The 18530-nt window shown below is 43.9% G+C and overlaps 9 protein-coding genes across 9 annotated transcripts; 1 reads left to right on the top strand and 8 right to left on the bottom strand.

Moving 5' to 3' along the window:
* Nucleotides 1-296: 296 nt before the first annotated feature.
* On the bottom strand, nt 297-824 carry N7483_002481 (uncharacterized protein; the record flags this gene model as incomplete). The annotated part of the gene is made up of 1 exon (XM_057085918.1): nt 297-824. One exon carries the CDS (start codon nt 822-824, stop codon nt 297-299), a length of 528 nt encoding a protein of 175 aa, XP_056952067.1.
* A 950-nt stretch (nt 825-1774) lies between these two features.
* On the bottom strand, nt 1775-3850 carry N7483_002480 (ABC transporter ABC-B family HMT type; the record flags this gene model as incomplete). Its single annotated transcript, XM_057085917.1, has 1 exon — nt 1775-3850. One exon carries the CDS (start codon nt 3848-3850, stop codon nt 1775-1777), a length of 2076 nt encoding a protein of 691 aa, XP_056952066.1.
* A 695-nt stretch (nt 3851-4545) lies between these two features.
* N7483_002479 (uncharacterized protein) lies at nt 4546-5222 on the bottom strand (the record flags this gene model as incomplete). The annotated part of the gene is made up of 2 exons (XM_057085916.1): nt 4546-4841; nt 4949-5222. The coding sequence occupies 2 exons, from the start codon at nt 5220-5222 to the stop codon at nt 4546-4548; spliced, it is 570 nt and encodes a 189-aa protein (XP_056952065.1).
* Nucleotides 5223-5625: 403 nt separating this feature from the next.
* N7483_002478 (uncharacterized protein) lies at nt 5626-6090 on the bottom strand (the record flags this gene model as incomplete). Its single annotated transcript, XM_057085915.1, has 2 exons — nt 5626-5961; nt 6028-6090. 2 exons carry the CDS (start codon nt 6088-6090, stop codon nt 5626-5628), a joined length of 399 nt encoding a protein of 132 aa, XP_056952064.1.
* Nucleotides 6091-7107: 1017 nt separating this feature from the next.
* On the bottom strand, nt 7108-7614 carry N7483_002477 (uncharacterized protein; the record flags this gene model as incomplete). The annotated part of the gene is made up of 1 exon (XM_057085914.1): nt 7108-7614. The coding sequence occupies one exon, from the start codon at nt 7612-7614 to the stop codon at nt 7108-7110; it is 507 nt and encodes a 168-aa protein (XP_056952063.1).
* A 1062-nt stretch (nt 7615-8676) lies between these two features.
* N7483_002476 (forkhead box transcription factor) lies at nt 8677-10230 on the bottom strand (the record flags this gene model as incomplete). The annotated part of the gene is made up of 4 exons (XM_057085913.1): nt 8677-8823; nt 8886-9206; nt 9274-9896; nt 9951-10230. The coding sequence occupies 4 exons, from the start codon at nt 10228-10230 to the stop codon at nt 8677-8679; spliced, it is 1371 nt and encodes a 456-aa protein (XP_056952062.1).
* A 2852-nt stretch (nt 10231-13082) lies between these two features.
* Nucleotides 13083-13799, bottom strand: N7483_002475 (aminoglycoside phosphotransferase family protein; the record flags this gene model as incomplete). The annotated part of the gene is made up of 1 exon (XM_057085912.1): nt 13083-13799. One exon carries the CDS (start codon nt 13797-13799, stop codon nt 13083-13085), a length of 717 nt encoding a protein of 238 aa, XP_056952061.1.
* Nucleotides 13800-14315: 516 nt separating this feature from the next.
* N7483_002474 (uncharacterized protein) lies at nt 14316-16815 on the top strand (the record flags this gene model as incomplete). Its single annotated transcript, XM_057085911.1, has 4 exons — nt 14316-14318; nt 15131-15682; nt 15757-16282; nt 16439-16815. 4 exons carry the CDS (start codon nt 14316-14318, stop codon nt 16813-16815), a joined length of 1458 nt encoding a protein of 485 aa, XP_056952060.1.
* A 37-nt stretch (nt 16816-16852) lies between these two features.
* On the bottom strand, nt 16853-17335 carry N7483_002473 (uncharacterized protein; the record flags this gene model as incomplete). Its single annotated transcript, XM_057085910.1, has 2 exons — nt 16853-17089; nt 17144-17335. 2 exons carry the CDS (start codon nt 17333-17335, stop codon nt 16853-16855), a joined length of 429 nt encoding a protein of 142 aa, XP_056952059.1.
* Nucleotides 17336-18530: the final 1195 nt, after the last annotated feature.

The following is an 18530-nucleotide window of genomic DNA, read 5'->3' as shown; positions in this document are numbered from 1 at the left end:
ATCTAGAAGAAGTTTCGGAGCCCGGGAAATGACATCTGTGAGAGACCAAAAATGCTTGGGCCTGCTGTGTTTACGTCCCTGTCCTGAGCGCGGCCTTCGATATGCTGAAGCTTATCATGCAGCTGGAAAATTCGTGAAACACATCCAAGCTCCTGCAGGTTCTTCGTTATAATCATGATGTCAAGGCTCAGTGCCTCTATCTATTTCATTCTGTGAGGCTAAGGTGCAAGAATTTGTGGCTTTTCAAACTCTGTATTCATTCTCCAACATACACAAGATAAATCTCGTACATATAATTATGGTGTCAAAATTGCGCATTCTGGAGCGCTCTTGTCTCCGTTATCTTTCATCTGGCTCCCAGTTTTCTGATCATTCTCCTGAGCCCAAGACGTTCCAGGTGCTATTGATATGAAAAAGTTGCCATCAACTCCCCTTTCCATGAAAATAGGGGCTTTACTCGCCGCCGCTAGGCGCAATGTTACCTCATGACCTGGCTCTATTCGCCAATTCTTTGGCTGTAGCCCTCCCTTGGGCAGAATATGGGAGTGGAACTTCTGAATTGCCTCCTCTGCCCCATCAAGGTCCAGAACATTAAAGGCATGATATCGGCGTACTGTCCTCTCATCATTATCGTCAACCTCGATAACAAATTCTGTCTTTGTATCGTGGAATTCGATCGCTTGCACCCTGGTAGCTTTGGCCGGTGTGGACTCTGTGCTGGGAGGTGGCGTAGTCCTACCGGCAAAACGTTGCGATAGTTTACTTCGCAAGGTTCTCATTTCAAACGAATTCCCCCCCTTGCTTGGTTGCTCCGTAGGCGCCATTATATCTCTGATGTAGTTATCTTTTGTTAAGTGTGTTGTATTGGTGATGTGAATTTGTTCCCCATTCACTCGTGTCGCCGGTTCGCTTATCGTCTTTGTCAATGATTAGCAATGCCCAGTGATAATTAATTTTCATGAATACCTCTGAATGGACCAGCTTGGCATATATTTTGTAAACAAGGGCTTCAATACCTGCTGCGATCTCTTTGCAAGCGGCCTTCATAATACCCAAGTGATCTGGTTTTCTTTTCAGAACAGGCGATGAAAAGTGGCCGCTCATTCAAGTCATTCCAGGGGGAAGTCATACCTCTTATGCTTTCAAACGACAGATTTTATCAATGAGTAAAAAACATAGACGCGTGTACTTTGAAAAAATGCCCGTGTGCCAAAAAGCTTCTTGTAAGTCGCGTTTGTTATCAGTGCTCTTTATAATATGCTAGGTGCACAGGCCATTAAAGAATTCTTTTATGGCCAGCCGAATAAGACGGCCGGACCGGTCTTAAATCATCCTTAGTGCACAGGCGCTTGTGCAGACTATTCTTAGAAGCAGAGCTGGCACCCTGGGAAGATAATTCTTTTTTCTTCTTTTTGAAGGGGTTGGGAGGCAACGTTCGATGACAATGAATTGATTGTACTAAGGAGATGTATCCAGCCCTAAGCCGGCTACTGTTTCTCAGACAGGTATCCCCTCATGATTTAACGCATGTCAAAATACGAGATAGGATCGTCAGGGGTGCTTTGATCTCTCGAGTGGTTCCAGACTCAGGAAAATTAGAAAGCTCAGCAACCTAATTGAAGGGCAGCAGCTGACCATCATAAGCTGGAGAAAGAGGCTGGAAGATGTATAGAACTTTCGAATTGCATTATCCCTGAAGCAAAGTTCGTATTTGAGACTAAAGAACATTCCAGGACATGTGAATAAAGCAGCATGGGTTGGTAGCCGACGGCTATCACCTCACATCATTGTAATTGATATTTTCAGCCTTAGAGCCTTGCTGGCAAAAGTCCCAGTACCTCCCCTTTTTTGATATCAAGTCATAGTGTGATCCAAATTCATCAATCGTTCCATCATCTAAGACGAAAATTTTCTTCGCATATTGAGCAGTCTCAACCTGGGTTACAGATATGATTACAGTGCAGTCCAATTTTTGCAGCTGGCGGAGGATATTTGCTGCAGTTTCAGGATCCAGATTACTGGTTGGCTCATCAAGCACAAGAATGGAAGCACCCATGGCTATGACTCTTGCAATAGCTCGTGCGACCCCGACGCGGCGCCGCTGTCCATCAGATAAACTCCCGATTATAGTTTTGTACCCGTTTGGCAAAGCACAAATGCTTTCGTGAATCATTGAACGACGGCATGCTTCAAAGATAGCACCATCCGCAATTCCTTGTTCAGGGTCCAGCTGGGGGTATTGTAAGTTCTCCATTATCGACAGTTCATCAAACAGATCGTCCCTTGATGGTGCAAACGCTATGGCCTTGCGCAGCGAGTCCAAGGTTATATCCATAATATCGACACCTGAAATTTCAATCGAGCCTGATAAAGGATTATACAGTCTGGTAAGGAGCTTCAATAATGTGGACTTCCCAGAGCCGCTCAGCCCCATCAATGCGACAAACTGACCAGGCTTTGTCGTGAAATTGATGCCTTTTAAAAGAGCCTTCTCATCATAAGAGAACTTTACGTTTTTAAACACGATCTGGCCTGTAGAAAGTGGCTGAGCATCCTTTTTATCCTTGATGATTGGCTTTTCCAGTATTTTGTAAAAGTCATTGAATTGCAGGCAAAGCTTAACCACGCCTTTGAATTGCCCACCAAGCACAGGTAAAATCCTCTCAATAGTTGCTCCCCAGAAGAAGGTCAAAAAGGTAATATCTTCTCCCGATGCTCCGAGCTGGTGGAGCATCATGATCACCCAGAAAAAGGATAGCTCCAGTATCGGTTTGCGGTATAAAACTTTGAATATTTGGGCCACGTGATGATCGCATGAGACCTTATGCCATTCAATAAGAGAGTTTTCAAAAATAGCACAATGGTAAGACACTGCGTTATAAGCATTCATCAGAAGAGGATGAGTTAAGGCTAGGGAAGTAGCTCTTTCGTGTCTCTCGCCTGCTGCCACTATTATCAGGTCTTCCTTTGCACTCTCTTCTGCCGTAGTTGTATCGAAATTGATATAAAGTAAGCATCCCAAGAGTGTTATAAGGGAGATCAATAACCCGAATTTACTCCAGATGATGATGTACGCAACCACCAATTCAACCAGGGGAGGTAGAAGTCGAAAAAGAAAACTATCGAAGAGCCGTGCAACCATTTCAGCTTTATGTATTGGACTCTTCCTTTTTGGCAAATCTGGCGGAGGATTGATATCCAAAGGAAGGCTCAAGGTATGTCGTAATGTGGTAACCTGGATTTTGCGTGTCCAGAAATAAACATTATTTGCTGTCGCAAATTCTGTGAGGGAGAATGATCCCAACTTCAAAATAATGTCTAGGAGAGCCCATATTTTCAGACTAGAACTGCTGTTCTCTGCTGATAAGCTTTCCATGAAAACTGATATTTGTCGAGGAATCCAAAAGCGAAGAATACAGTTCCCGAAACAGCAAACAATGCGAACTGCAAACCAGAACTGCGACTTGCGGTCTTTGAGAGGAACAAGCTCCACAAAAGTAGAGAGCTTTCTTATGTTCATCCATGCCAACTTCAGTTCAGCTCCGTATTTGAAGATTCGCGAAGTACTTTTGAAAACAAAAACGATAGCAAATCCAACGAAGACGGAAGGCCGGCGGTTCGAGGCTGCATTATCATGTGCGCGCAGTATGAGGTATCCCTCAATAAGTGCAGTGGCAAGGCATATCCAGGCTAGACAAAAGCTCGATCCTCTGCGCCATAAGACCCAACACGCAGCCCATGTAATTGCCAGAAGGGATTTAAGGCAAACCTCGATGGCTCTTATATCGGATTTGATCTTTAGGTCAAGAACATAAAGTGCAACAGATATGGCGCAAATAATGGTCTCCATGATGATGTGCGAGAATAGGCTTGGGCATTTAATTCTAAATGATGGACTTGAATAGGACTCTTTCGAAATCTCTCTTCGTCATACAGAAGGGGACTTATTTGTTGCTGAAGAAAAACGAGCGATGAAAATTGCAGGGGCAATCGTACTTGTACCTTTTATACTTTGGAATGACAAGGCTCCCCACTAGGCCGTCTTAGGGTATATATCTTTGCTTGGCCTTAAGTGGTTGCTATGGAGGACCATAATAATAATCGATTTGTCGTGAAAATCTAAAAGAAAAGTATCATGTCATTTATTGTGATACGTCGTGTGATAACCGCACATAGATAATTATGACATCGAAACTCCAGGCTCTAGGATATTGCCTCCATTATCTTCCATCTCTTCCCCGATTTTCAGATCGGCGTCCTGAGCCCACGACGTTCTAGCCAAGTCCTCTGTTGGTATCTGCTGAATACACCACAGGAAGTCGGTGTCGACACGAAAGGGCTGTGGCTATTTCGATAGTTTTATTGAGACTGGATCATTCAACTTCGTACATATCTTCTAAACTCAGTGCCGCAAGACCTCAAATGAGTGCGCCAGATCTTCCAGGGGTCCTTGGAGCGATATTTTCTGGAAAGCAGAGGTACATAGTTCGATCAGCCACTCATCGGGATACATTTCTGACTCATAGACTGGATCAAAACGCTGCATCACAGCTTTTTGTACATTTTGCGATTCTTGATAGCATCATGTCCACCTTCGTAGCTCGCCATATCAAAAACATCGTATCGTACTAGAACCTCTTCCTGTAAAGAGAGGACAATTTTATTGAAAGCGAACCCTTCAGCCGGCGCTGTTTCCGCATGTTGGCACAACATGCAAAGGAGGGTCTTCCCAAGTGGGCTGTTTCTGGTATAGTAGACTGATTCTTCCATCAAAACCACGTAGAAGTACCAAGATGGTACGGGCTGAGTAGGTGACAAAAAGTGATATTTCTTCAGGCAGGCTTGTAGGAGAGAGGGCGATGGTCTCACGAAAAAACCTTGATCATCGGATAGAGTGACGACTGCGCTGTCAGCGCCGGTGCAATTAAGGAAAGATTCCTCTACTTACTATGCTCAAACCCCGTGAATAATGGCTTGTGATTCATCTTAGGTAGATCTTGAGTCCGTGCGGGTTGGCTTATAGCCATCATATTGGGTTGAAGCATATCCTCTCCAGTAATGTAACCCTTCTGGTTCTCAGTGATCAGCTTAGCCTGGTCAGGCAGATATTCTTGGGTGCGCAGAGGATATGGCCGTTCAACATGGGCGCCTGGCAACGTTCTGTCTCCGACATGGTTGAGGTCAGACAGAGTTGCTGAGTAAGTAGCCTCATGGGAAGGCATGTGTAGAAAAGCAGGCTCTAAATGAACATTGGAGTCAGAATCACCCAAACGGGCTTTTTCTTCAGAAAATTTGTTCGTCAGCGGCTTTTGAATGACCTGGAAACATGTGAGTTTAGAGTTCGTTCCATCTCCGGTGGCTCGTTGCCACATATTCGTGTCGAATGTCTTTCAACATACGGGTTCGAATTCACACTGATGCTCCAGGCCTAAACGCCAACAGCGTGTACAAAATCGATGACCAATTTCAATCTCGCAGCGACGCCTCTTGCGTCTACAGTAGGTGCACTATGCATGTTAGTCTTTTAATCAATGTATGATTGGCATAACCTTACAGCGACTCTAATCGGCCGATATTGGAGCTTGCGACACTTTTTGCTAGATGGCGGAGACATCCAGTGCCTACTCATGAGAAGTTCTCTGTATACCATTCACCTGGGGTTGCTGGACGTGGTTGCATTGCGACGACGGATTCCATGTGAAGAAGACGATGGTAATAATTCATCCAATGTCGGTAGTAATCTCGCTGCTGCTTCAGGAGGTCATTTTCATGCTTCAACTTGTCAATTTGTTGAATACGGCCGCGATGGCGCTTGGATGCATCGGCGCTCACTTTTCGTCTCCTATCTTTGCTGAGTGATGCGGACTCGTCCCATGAAAAAGAGATTGAAGGCGATGAAGACTGGGCTTCGGAGGACGGGCCTGCGGTCTGTTGCGCCACACCCAATTTAGCATAGTCCAGCTCATACAGTGGATTTCAAAAACAGATTACCCCCTAGATATATATTTTACTCTCCCGGAGACCCACTTTGGCGCCTAGTCCAGATCGCCCTGGTTCTAGATTCTTCCATAGCCAATGATACGGGGTCATGTTGAAAGGGGATCCACCTAGCCAGAATTAGCTTAACGCAGTCCGAGTGGAGCGCTGGGAAAGAAAGTGTGTGTGTGTCTGGGGGGGTAATCTGTTTTCGAAATCCACTGTACTGGCATCTAGAATTTTGACGGTAGCATATGCCGCAAGGTGGTCCGCGCAAGTCGCACGTCCCTCCATTCTGCAGGCATGTCGTGCAACCGCGAGGTACCATCATGAGAAAACTACTGCTTGCTAATCAGATTTGAGCGCGTGTAAAAATGAAGGATCGTCGTACGTATTGTGCCAGTTTTTGTTCCTATTTTACAGCACAGCTTCACATAATGCAAAGTTTTTGGCCAATTTGAACTTTGAATCGAAGCTCTCTGCATTTGAAATTGGTGCACTACTCATGTCAGTCTTTTGGCGAATGTATGATTAGAATAATCTGTACTTACAGCGTTTCTAACCGGCCGATGGAAGCTTGCGAGCCTTTCCGCGCCAATGTATGAGAGGCTCTGACTTTTCATAAAAGTCTGGGAGAAAGAGGGAACCTATATAGCTCGATAAATACTAGTCAAAAGTCATAGATATTAGTTGTGGAACCTGTATACTCTAGTTGATACTTGTGCAGGGCTTAATCAAGGAAAGGAACCCAGAGGCATTCAGAACAAAAGATTCTGCGTCGGTCTAATATTTTGTGTGGGACTGAGCTAGCTCCAAGGCAAGGGAGGCGGAGCCACCATAGAGAAACTGCGCAGGCTGCATGACTTTCACTACTCGGTCACGGCGAGGGAGTTTGCGGCCCAAGCCTTGCTTAAAACTGCGGGAAGCCAGAACAAATAGGCTTATCAGATAATTTCTGACTGCAAATTCAGAAGGAACTCGAATAGTCTAGATGCTACCTCTCCAAAAGAGCTAGATGTATAGTTTTTATTAACATGTCCTTGAGCCCATTCAAGTTCATCTCGACAATTTTATATCAGCTTCCGACAACCAGTAAGCTTGTAATTCCCCGTGTATGGGGTTGAGTTTGCCCTAAGAGCAACTCAAAGCGCTCGTAAAAAGGATAAGATCCCGCTCTATATATTCTCCGGTGAGAATCTTCTTTGACAGGTCAGCATAGTAGTCTCCAAATCCTCGACCATACCAATCAAAAGCACCGGATTGCTGACTAGACAATTTTGATATCAAATCCTTTGCGTAATCAACGCACTTGATGGTAGCTGACTTGCGAGAAAGCGCGGTGCTTTCATCAATGTCATGTTGAAGATAGGGTAAGTAAACACATAGCAGAGTAAACTTCATGATGTACTCCCAAGTATGAGGACCGCATCTCTGCCAAGATCCCAGTTCTGAAGACTTCAACCGCTTATAAACCTCAACACAATGCTTCTCTGCCTCCCGCTGTGCAGCCAGACGGAGCCTGCCTGAGATTTTGAGAACGTGAAATTGCAGCATCGTAGACCTTCTCTCTGTCAATTCGCCTGCTTCCATATCCATTGCAAAGCTGTATTTCCCATCATTGTTCCTCTTGTCCATCATCTTTAAGAATTGTTTGCTTTCCGAGAAATTTCCCCCACCATGATTGGATAACTGCTTGTCCATGAAAAGCAATATACTTAAACACATGAAAATCATACAATGTTCATCACAAAATGAAGCTTGGGCAGCACATTCAACGCAGGCCACTGAATTTGCCATATTGCATGCCAGTTGAAGGTCCTCAGATACATTCTCTCTTCGATGGATACGCCCATAAATGATCAGCACCAACGCCTTTAATACATTCGTCGACGGCTCCACATTGAGGGAAAGACTTAAAGCTTTCAATTCGTAAATTTTCGCCAGTCTGTCAAAACCGGCCCAAGTGAGGTCATCCGATGTATCGTCCGCGCGACACACTAATGCCAAAATCGCAAATAGTAATGATAGCCATGAGAGAGGTACCCTTTCCGGACTTTGGCAAAATATCATATATTCCTTTTGAAACTGCGTCGGTAAGAGACAGTAAAAAACCTGTATCCATGTTAGTTGATGGAATAATCAGGGTTTAACTACACATTACCGGAGAGACCGACTTAAAATATCGGTCTATTCGCTTGTTCATATATCCCTTGCGTGGTAAAAATGCGGCGAATTCTTCAAATTGGAGAGGGTCAGGACTATTTTCGAGCAACGAATCCCTCCCTTCGCGTCCTCCTGCGCTCCTGTCCCTTTCAGTCCGTTCTTTGATAATATTGTCATCATCCACGTTGTTGTCCTCTAGGGTTGGGGTTTGACTAAGAACTGATAAAGGACTCGTTTCGAAGCTGCCATCGTATGTGCTTTCGCTGGATTCAATTGTAAGAGGATACCATGAAGTGCCATGTGAGGAATATGGTTGAAGAAGATAACGTCCATTCATGGACACAAAAAACTTCGGAAAATCAATTTCATTGGCTTTAGATACAATACAGCAGAAGTCTTCTCCAGTCCAATTAAATGAATCTTCTTGAAGTATCTTGTACTGGAAAACATGGTATATGTCTTTCCCTTTACAGGAGACTTTCCAACATGCATTGCCCAGTTCGAAAATCCTCTCCAGTCGGCTCGAAGGTATTGCGCTCACTTTCGCTTCTTTGTTTTATAGCCATTATCCTTCCGATGCCAACAAGTAGGGTCAACTGTTCCTCTTCGAATCGCCTTGTCAGTCAGGCACCAATACCAGACCAATTCGCCGTTTTGGTCCGGCATTCGTCTTGATGTGAATGCCTGTATGGATTAGACTTGAGAAAAATTCAGCGGTCCTTAGCGCCTAAGATTGAGTAACGTACCTCATTCACCGAGAGATTATGGCGGATACTATTTTTCCACCCATCCCAATTCCCTTGAGGCCTGTTTGTATTATTTTTAAACCAAGCGTAAATGTCGCTGAGGCATAGTCGATGGCCCTTGGCATTCGAGAGGGCATTGAAAATCAATTTTGAGTATGGGAGCTTAATTAACGCCAGGGTTTCATTGGATGGAGATCTGGCATAAGGCATGCTTGGAGGTTCGGGTTGGCTCAAAGATGTAGTTCGCGTAACACTAGTGTTGTTGATTTGATCAAAATGTGGCTGGCCAAGTGATTGATAATCATTTGGGTGTTCTAACTCCTATTAAATTGTCAAGATTAACTGAGCGGAAGATAGGAAGATATGGACGGGTCATTGATATAATTACCTGGAGGTTTTCACCGCGGTGACTATCTGTCCAAGGCAGCAGGTAGTGGGAGTGTGAATTTGAATTGACGATTTCTTCTCTGCTGGGTCGATCAAAATTAGGACGGAGATGATGAAGCCCCATACTTGAATCCCTGGTAGAAGTGGATCCGATCGGATTATCAGAGGTCATATTGCTCTGTAGTCGATTGAAGTTGGGGGGAAATTGGGAGAAAGACGGCTTCTCATCGACCTCGCTTGCTGGAAGACCAATCTGCCTTGACTGAAAATCTTGGGGCCAATCTGGCCTAGGTATCGACGTAAGAGTTTTCTCGTCTTGAGTGAAATCAACGTAAATGGGTGCAGATTCTTCAATTCCCATGATTTGCGTATTAGCAGGCTGTGGGCAAAATGCCCCTTGTGACAGGATCCCACCGTGAACCTCCGGTATAAACATGCTTTGCGAATAAACCGAGGGGAGAATATTGTCAAGGAGTTCTCGGTTTTCCGTCTGGCCACCTAATACTTCCGTGTGAACCCTGAAGTCATTTGTCCGTGGAGAACCAGAATAGTGAACACCACAAGCAGGGACACTAGGGTTTGATTGTTCAATGTGTGTCTCGGTGATTGCTGAAATGGGAGTTTCTATAGGCTCTTAATATACCTCTTCTAAGGTGTCTATGTGTGATTCGAACATACCATGAAATTGAGCAACTGGATGATTGATTGCTTGTTTCGAGTTCAGAAAGTTTTGGCTAAATTCTCTCCAAGGCCCTTCAACCTCGCCGATCTGCATCCTTGTGAGCCATTCGCCTTTCATCACAAGCGCCGAGCGATCATGATACTCCTCATCCAATCCTTCCATCTTCATCAGAACTTCAATATCTTCTGATGGATGGGGAGATGCAGAGCCCTGTGGCATGGCCATAGTCATATCAAAGTTTGGAGGATTGTGGAATCTCAGGGAGTGGATAAACATGGTGTTTATATAAGTGAGTGAGGAACCGACTAACCAATATTGTACTTTCCTAGATATTAGAGATCATGCCGAGTAAGGAGATAAGAAGAGATGCTCATACATCTAGCTATTACGAAGCAAGCAAGAGGACCCGGGGTCTTAGCCATAACAATCAGAAACCTCCATAACAGCTTATGAATAGTGGGGCCTAGACATTGTGGTGTTAAATTTGTGATACTTCTTAACTATATTTAGATTGGGAGTGATACTAGTGACCAGGACAGACTCCTGGAACGTTTGAAATCCTGATAGGGGAGAGTGCTCTGTGTGAATCGACGTATTCGTAGTGGCTGCTAGGGCTAAATTCACTCTACATCTATAATGAAGAAACTTTGGCTTAGACTGCTTGAGGAATTTTCCATGTTACTTTAGGGACTAACAGACATAAGGCGTTAAGACGCAAGGAACATGGGGTCGGGCTAGGTAATCTCCGTGTACACACCCCGACTGCTATTAACTTGCTAAGGTCCACCACGCTTCCTTCCGGGGTTGAGTTGGAAGATCTGATTTGTTGGCCTCCCTGTGGACCTCTTCAGCAAGGCCATATTGTATCAAGTAGTCTGATAGCTCGTCCATCCCGCCATCTGGTGTAGCATTTACTGGCACGGGAAATCCCGCATGCTCAAGATAGACACAGTGGACGCAATTTTTACATGGCTTTAACCAACGTTTGGTCTCAAGGCTCCATTTCGAACACCCATCCTTACGGCAATTCCAGAATCGATACTGCCTGATGGATACCCCGTTGTCGTCACGACAGGATTGAAAGATATTGGTAGTGAAGATACACATCTTGTGTCCAGATTTGTAAGTAAAAGGATTATCGGATGGTATATTGTTACTTACGGTGCGTGGCGGGGCAGAGATAAACTTGGCTTTGGAACTAGCAAGTGGAGTAGTGCTTGGTTAAAGGAAATCTTAGGAACTTGAGAGGTTTTATATCCATCAATCAGGCTATCCGCTTACAGAAACATTTTTCTTTAGAGTAGACCAAAAGTGTGTATAGCGTAAAAGAGGCAAATTGTTTGAAGTATAAACTCAAATTTGACGGTTGACTCATTACCAGATGCCCCAAGATAAACATCAAAACACCAAAAGAAATGACAAGTGAATAATTCAGTCAGCTCCAGGTGCGATACTTTATCTCATGCACAACGACTGCCAATCCCTAGGACTTCCCCCAAAAGGCTAACGCAGGATCTGAGTCGAGGAACAAGGAGGAAAGCTTGGGTAGATTACAAAATTCAGTTTCAAAAAAAGCACCGTCCATACCAGCAAACTGAATTTTCCCGAGAGGTCTACCCTGTTGAACATCGTAGGTCAGGATAAGATTCTGAAGAACACATTTCTGATGTGGCTCTGTTCCTGCACTTTGTTCATTGAATTCTCCCAGATCAGGCCGAATTCAAACATGTCGAAAAAGCTTGAACGCTATCTTGGATAACAAGCCCTCGTCTGACGATCTGAATAAGTGGATTTTCAGTCGCTGCTCCATGATATTGAAGTCGGAGTGGTTGGCTCGTCTGGATCAACTGAAGCCGGAGTGGTTGGCTCGTCTGGATCAACTGAAGCCGGAGTGGTTGGCTCGTCTGGATCAACTGAAGCCGTAGTGGTTGGCTCGTCTGGATCAACTGAAGCCGAAGTGGCTGGCTTGCTTTTCAGCTCCAAGCTCCTTGAGTGATTGAGTTATGATATTTAGTCTGGCTTCATCTGTAATTATTTTCAGTCCCAACACCTCGACCCTATTATTGCCAATGGTACTTAATGCCTTATTATTTTTAATTGCAGTTTCTTCAAGAGTCTACAAAATGGTGTACCAGTCATCTGCACCTTAATTAAAATTTATAAGGAAAGGAATATCAAAAGTGAGCCACAGTTGCATAAACCAAATTAATATAGATCTGCTGCGCATTTATGAAATACCAGCCACTCGACACACCATCCTGAAAAGAATCTGTCGTGCTGTTGCAAGGCGCAAAGCGAAAATCACAAAATTTGGAAACTCAACACCGCTGAGTGAAATTTTTAGGACTATAATATAGTGCCGGGTTGGAGGCTTTATCAAAGATACATATGGATCAAATAGAATAACTCTCCTAGTACTTTCTAGAACGAGGTCTTGCTTCACAGGTTAACTGACAATAGGAGAAGGGGGTTTTAAGTCCTAGATGTCTTAATCAAACAAAACTCTCTTGACAACATGGATCTGACTCCTGGACCTGAAACAGAAGACATATAAATAACATCCATTCCTCTATTCTAGGGCTACTTTCCTCTCTGCTAGTATTTATCGATAAGTCCTTTGCGATCCAACAAAATATTCATCCAGCATTTGAGGTTTGTGCCCACCTCGCCTGTGTTACTGTAGTGTTATCTGACTGTTTTACAATCAGGTCATCCTTACAAAAATGCCTGATATTGTTCCATGCACCAAACCCGGCTGCAAAGCCTCAGTTTCGGCCTCTCAAGCTAAATGTGCCATGTGTGGTACGAATGTTCACCTTGAAAACCTAGCGAACAGTACTCTTCCACCCGCAGGCACTAAAACCCCTGGAAAGCCTGGAAGTGGCGGAGCTTCTCGAGCGTCTGGAAATTCTGGGAAATGATTCCTAGTATGTATGATCAAATCTCTTCAGATTATGTTCCAAGACTAAACATCCATAGTCACCACCGGCTTTGATTACTCAATGTATTCGAGAGGCGACACAGTTAACCGCTCGTTTTGAATTCCACTGTATTCTTTTGAATTGACTGAGTTACAAGAAATAAGCCTTTATTAAGAAATGAATCTTCACTGTAGAAGTCTCTGTAATTTAAGATCGAAGAAAATCCAGCAATAGAGGTACATCGTCAGGCTCTCCATCTAACGCAGATGATGGTCCAATTCTTTTGTAGAAAGAAGCCTCGAAGTATTCCGGGAAGAATCCTGCATATTCCCAATCTATAATGGCTTTTATTTTCAACGTATCTGGATCAACGATGATATTGTGCTGTGAGAGATCGTTATGACAGAATACATATTCCTGACTCTGTGATTCCTTACGGGGCCAAGAGTCCGAGTCCTTCCCGGTACGTTCCAGAACTCGACAAGGAGGAATAACAATATCACCGATGCCTCCTAGCTTGTGGGACTTAAGTTCATGAAGGGCCGTAATATACTGCTGTAATTCAGGCCACACCCGTTGCTTCTGGTCTTCAGGCAAAGCGGACATCCCGATGCCCTCAATATATTCCATGATAAGAAAGAAAGCTCCATCAACTTCGAATGCAGCATATAGAGTAGGAACAGGAATATTGCTGAAGCGACGGAGGAATCGAAGGGATTCTGCTTCATTCTGGAGCCGTTCTATTCCTAGACGTGGGATATGGAGGCCACCTTTATAGGATGTGACATATTCACTCGGTCTTAGACTTCGCTTGACGAAGACTCCATCACAATGATGATATCCTCTTTCAGGTGTCTTCGCGTTCCATTCTTCTGATGGCTTGAACTCGGATGGCTTGAACTCGGATGGCTTGAACTCGGTCATCATAAATGGCCTGGAATATATGGAAAATGTTCAATAAGCATTCTAGCAACGAAATTGTGTCAAGACATACATACATTCACTGCAGTTTCTTAGAGTAACCAAAATCACTCGTTTCCTGATGCTCAAGATAGGAAGATAGTTGGAGGAGGAAAGGGGTATTCAATAACAAACTAGGCTTATTTATAACTTAAAATGTATATGGATCAGCTAAAGCCTGCAGTTGGACAAATGAGACAGGTCAGCAGATCCTCTCACCGCTCTTTTGTCATTTGACCAGTGGAGCTGTGAAGCTCCCCAAGCCAATAGAATGGAAGCTCCTGTAAACGCCAATAACCTACAGCCCTGAGTAGCACTTGAGGACGTCAAGTTGGGAATGCTGGTGATGCTGGCAATACTGGCCCATCTTGCCGTGCACTGCCTATTAAAGGGACAATATGAAGATTGCAGCGGTGTTCATTCTCATTTGTAATCATTGAAAAATTCACGAGATAATCGTCACTTTCGCACTCTCTTGATATGGTAAGAAAGCGGGGTAATAGGCATTAGAGATTTAAAGCCAGCCTGAAATTTATCCTTAATATCGGGAATACGAAGCAATTCTACGGAGCAAGCCAGGAGCATAAGGACACAGCTGGTATACGCATAGACCTAAACACGTAGTGCGCTTTTCTAGAATACTAAGGGTCCGACCATGGGCGTTGATCGGATACTCAAAAGCCACCATCCCAGTCTGTACCCTCCAAGAGATATCCATATCACATCGCCACATCACATCATCACATCATCACATTGCATACGTACTATACATACCTTGCTTTATTATATCTACATATCGCTAGACAAATCATAGTAGCGGATTAAGCAGATAGACCCACTAGCGAACTGGGTCTTTTCTCAGCACCTATCTTTTAATTCGCCGTATCTAGGCGGATCAGCCCGGGAAAAGAGGGGGTCAGTACTGCGGAATGTCCACTGGATTCAGGAACCACTACATCAGAAGAGTAACATCCCAAAAAGTCTTGGCTTTGGCCCTCGGGCCAAAGCCAAGACCCGACAGTCTGAGTCTTAATATTTCTAGCTATCCCACTCGTCCCACTTAAACTAAGTTCTATGTCTACCCAAAATGTGTATTCTGAAAGAAATTCTATTTGCGGCTAGTTTCTTATCAACGAATCTTCAAGATCTGAATATCCAAAACCTACCACATCATCAACGACAAGAGCTATATGTCGCCTTTGAAGCGTTGAAGCATACACTCAAATTTGCGGCATTACCCACAGCCTGTCCTTCCCAATCACCAGACACAGAACATCAGCTCGACCATCAACTAGAAAATCAATCAGAACATCAATCCGAAAATCAATCAGCCGAACGTCAGTCAGAACATCAATCAGAAGGTCAACCCGAACGTCAACCCGAACGTCGATCAGAACATCAATCCGAACATCAATCCGAACATCAATCCGAACATCAATCAGAAAACCAATCCGAACGTCAATCAGAAAATCAATCAGAAAATCAATCAGAAAACCAATCCGAAAATCAATCTGAGCGTCAATCAGAAGGTCAACCCGAACATCAATCAGAACATCAATCCGAAAATCAATCAGCTGAACGTCAGTCAGAACATCAATCAGAAGGTCAACCCGAACGTCAATCAGAACATCAATCCGAAAATCAATCAGCCGAACGTCAGTCAGAACATCAATCAGAAGGTCAACCCGAACGTCAATCCGAACGTCAATCCGAACATCAATCCGAACATCAATCAGAAAACCAATCCGAAAATCAATCAGAACATCAATCCGAACATCAATCAGAAAACCAATCCGAACGTCAATCCGAAAATCAATCTGAGCGTCAACCTCCAGACCCAAATTTGGGTCAGTCTGATAATACTGTGATAGAGCCAGGTGTTATCCACTTCATAGAGAAATTACAGCATAATGCCAAAAAGATTCAATCTTTCCTGAAGAAGTCAGTCGATAACGCAATATGCAAGAATCATAATTGGACAGAAGATGATCCACGCGACGTTGATATTGCACTTTCTGAGGGTCGCGCAACCCCTTCCCAAAAATTCCGGGCCTGGCTGGGGCGATACTCATGGGCCGAAGATTACATGGACTGGGCACAGTTAACCTATCATTGTTCTCGTTCTTCGCTCTTGAAATTGGACCCAAAAGATACCGAGGCGAAGACACGGGGTCACATCACTGAATATTTGTCTATTTTGTCTAAGGGTGAAAAGACCCGAAAATCGATACAACATGGGCTAAAATATCATGCTTTTGAGCAAATTTATGGAAGCCATGGAGGGCTCGTGATTTCTATCCAAATGTTCACTGCATTTCGGGACCTAGCCTACTCGCATCTTCACACACTAGCGAGAATGATCCACGAATCAAAGGAGTGGTCAGATCTTGCCGAGCAGAAAGAAGGATGGCTTTCCGAATGCCAATCAGAGTACTTTAAGTCTTGTGGTAAGTAAAACCTCTTTGCGTTGATAAGCTCAAGAGCTCACATATATACAGAAATTTTTCGAAAACAGCAATGTAGCCGCAAACACTTGCTCGAGTCTAGTGGTGTTACCAAGCAGGGCCATCATAAAAAGACGTGCTTACCGATAACTTCGCAAGTCGATAGGTTTAATAATGACCGCACTACACAAGAAGCTCGCCGTGTTTCTGCAGACTATTCTAATAGTACTGAATCGCATTTACCCCAACAGAACGACCCCCTCGGAGAAATATTCCTTGATTTTGATCCCCTTCAAGAGATCTTCCTAGATTTTGACCCCCTCGAAGAGATCTTCCCAGATTTTGACCCTCGTGAAGAGATCTGCCCAGATCTTGAACCCCAAACCTTTCAGCAACCTTCATTCCCTTGTAGTACGACAGAGCTACGCATGCCTGCTGCTTCTAGGCAAAACACAGCGAGCCATGATACTCCACTGGAACCGAATGATATTTTTATTCCTCTGTTCAACACACCCTCAGCTCAAGCAGTCTCTTGATCATACAGATGGCTCTCAATGAATTTGATTTGAATGCCTATGGATTCTCCTTCCGTGCGTCGAATGCAACGAAAATAACATCAATATTTCGGCCAGAGAGAGTCGGTTGGTCATCGATTAAGCAGTAGGTATCAAGCGGTAATTCACCGCTGGGAGGGCCTGGAGGGGACAGAGTCGAAACCCCATTGATGGGAATAATCAATAATCGCTTTGTTGGATCATGAGGGGTAATATTCGCTCCTCTATAAAAATGTCGCACAGTACATCCAGCAACCTATGGAGGTAGTTCGTTAGTGAATTGGTTATGAAGAAGTAATATCATACTGACGTCAATGCCTTGGCCTTGGAGGTCTTTTTTCATATCATCTTTCAGCAAATTGACAGCATCGTTGAATGTTTTGCCACCGTACTGCCAACCAAGGTTATTCACCCTCAAATGATCTGTTTGGTCTCCTTCGATAAGGAGTCGTAAGGCATTAATATTGCTCTTCCACTCTTGGGGGATTGGATTGTATCGCATTTTTGGAGAAAAGATGAACCGATGAACTCTTGCAACAGATTCTTTCTCGATGGGTATAATCTGGAGGACCCTGGAAGACCGAGAGCTGGACTAGTAGATTGAGGGGTCTAAAAATGAAAATGCGCCTGAAGTTGCGACCCTATCGCCATGTGACCCGACGGATAGTGGGGTATCACGTGCTCACTTATCTTATCTACTCTTAGTCGTTAATGGAAAAGTCTTGAACATTTGATTTGTAGTGTCTGCTAATGTTCCGCCCTTTCACTTCGGATATTCTTTTTTGCAAAAGATTCGAAGGTAAATTCTCGAGGACCAAACCGAGTATCATTAAGACTATAGTCTATTTGAGCAGCTTTAACAAATACTCTTGGAGTCTCGGTCATTTCGGTACACTATTTAATTATGTCTAAAATAAATGAGACAGTATAAGTAGCAAGACTTCTTAATATGAGACCTCTTGTCTTCCCAAGAGTTCTAAGCCATAAACAGATTAAGCACCATATGTATAATCACCTCCCCCATCCCTTTACTTCAGCTTAGCCATAAATTATTTTCCTAGATGGCATCATTTATCCTTGTTGTTTGATTTTCCCTAAGCTACTAATATGGCGAACACCCATTCATCTCTGGGTACTTAAAGGTTTGGCTTGCTTCTAAAGTTAATTTCCTTTCTCATACAAAGCAAATTCTTCTCAAGATGTCATGTCTCAGATTCATCAAGATTTGGTTTACATGGTATGTATAGTCTAATGCAAACGTATGCCCATATTGTACTTATGCAAAGTCTACAGCTGGAAAAGAGACCGTTCAGATTCGTGGATGGACTTTCAAGATATCGGGCTTGAAGAGGATGGCTTTCGGAGTCAAGTGAGAGAAAGAGCACTGGTGACCTCTCCCGATAAATATTCTGTTGGTTCCCCAATCCTCAAATTCTTCAGCAGTTCATCTTACTCTTTATAGCGGCAATGGCTCGAGACACTTGCAAAGGCTGAGATTCGCAACTTTGATGAATTAATTTGCACGACTCATTCCTCGAATATAAACAAGCCGGTTCTCCTCGCTCAGTTTCAAGGGCTATTAGAAGGCAAGGAGTCAATGATTTATATTCCTCTGATAGAGCAGTGGGAGCTGGGGGACCATAAAATGAAGTGTGTGAGAGATGCTATCTGTATGATTGGGAAGGATCGCTTAAACC

Source organism: Penicillium malachiteum (genome assembly GCF_028827825.1).
Source record: "Penicillium malachiteum strain IBT 17515 chromosome Unknown utg000001l:1.0-8184562.0:1.0-8186909.0, whole genome shotgun sequence".
NCBI classification, from domain to species: domain Eukaryota; kingdom Fungi; phylum Ascomycota; class Eurotiomycetes; order Eurotiales; family Aspergillaceae; genus Penicillium; species Penicillium malachiteum.
The sequence above is the reverse complement of the archived record's forward strand: the minus strand, read 5'-3'. Positions and strand labels throughout refer to the sequence as shown.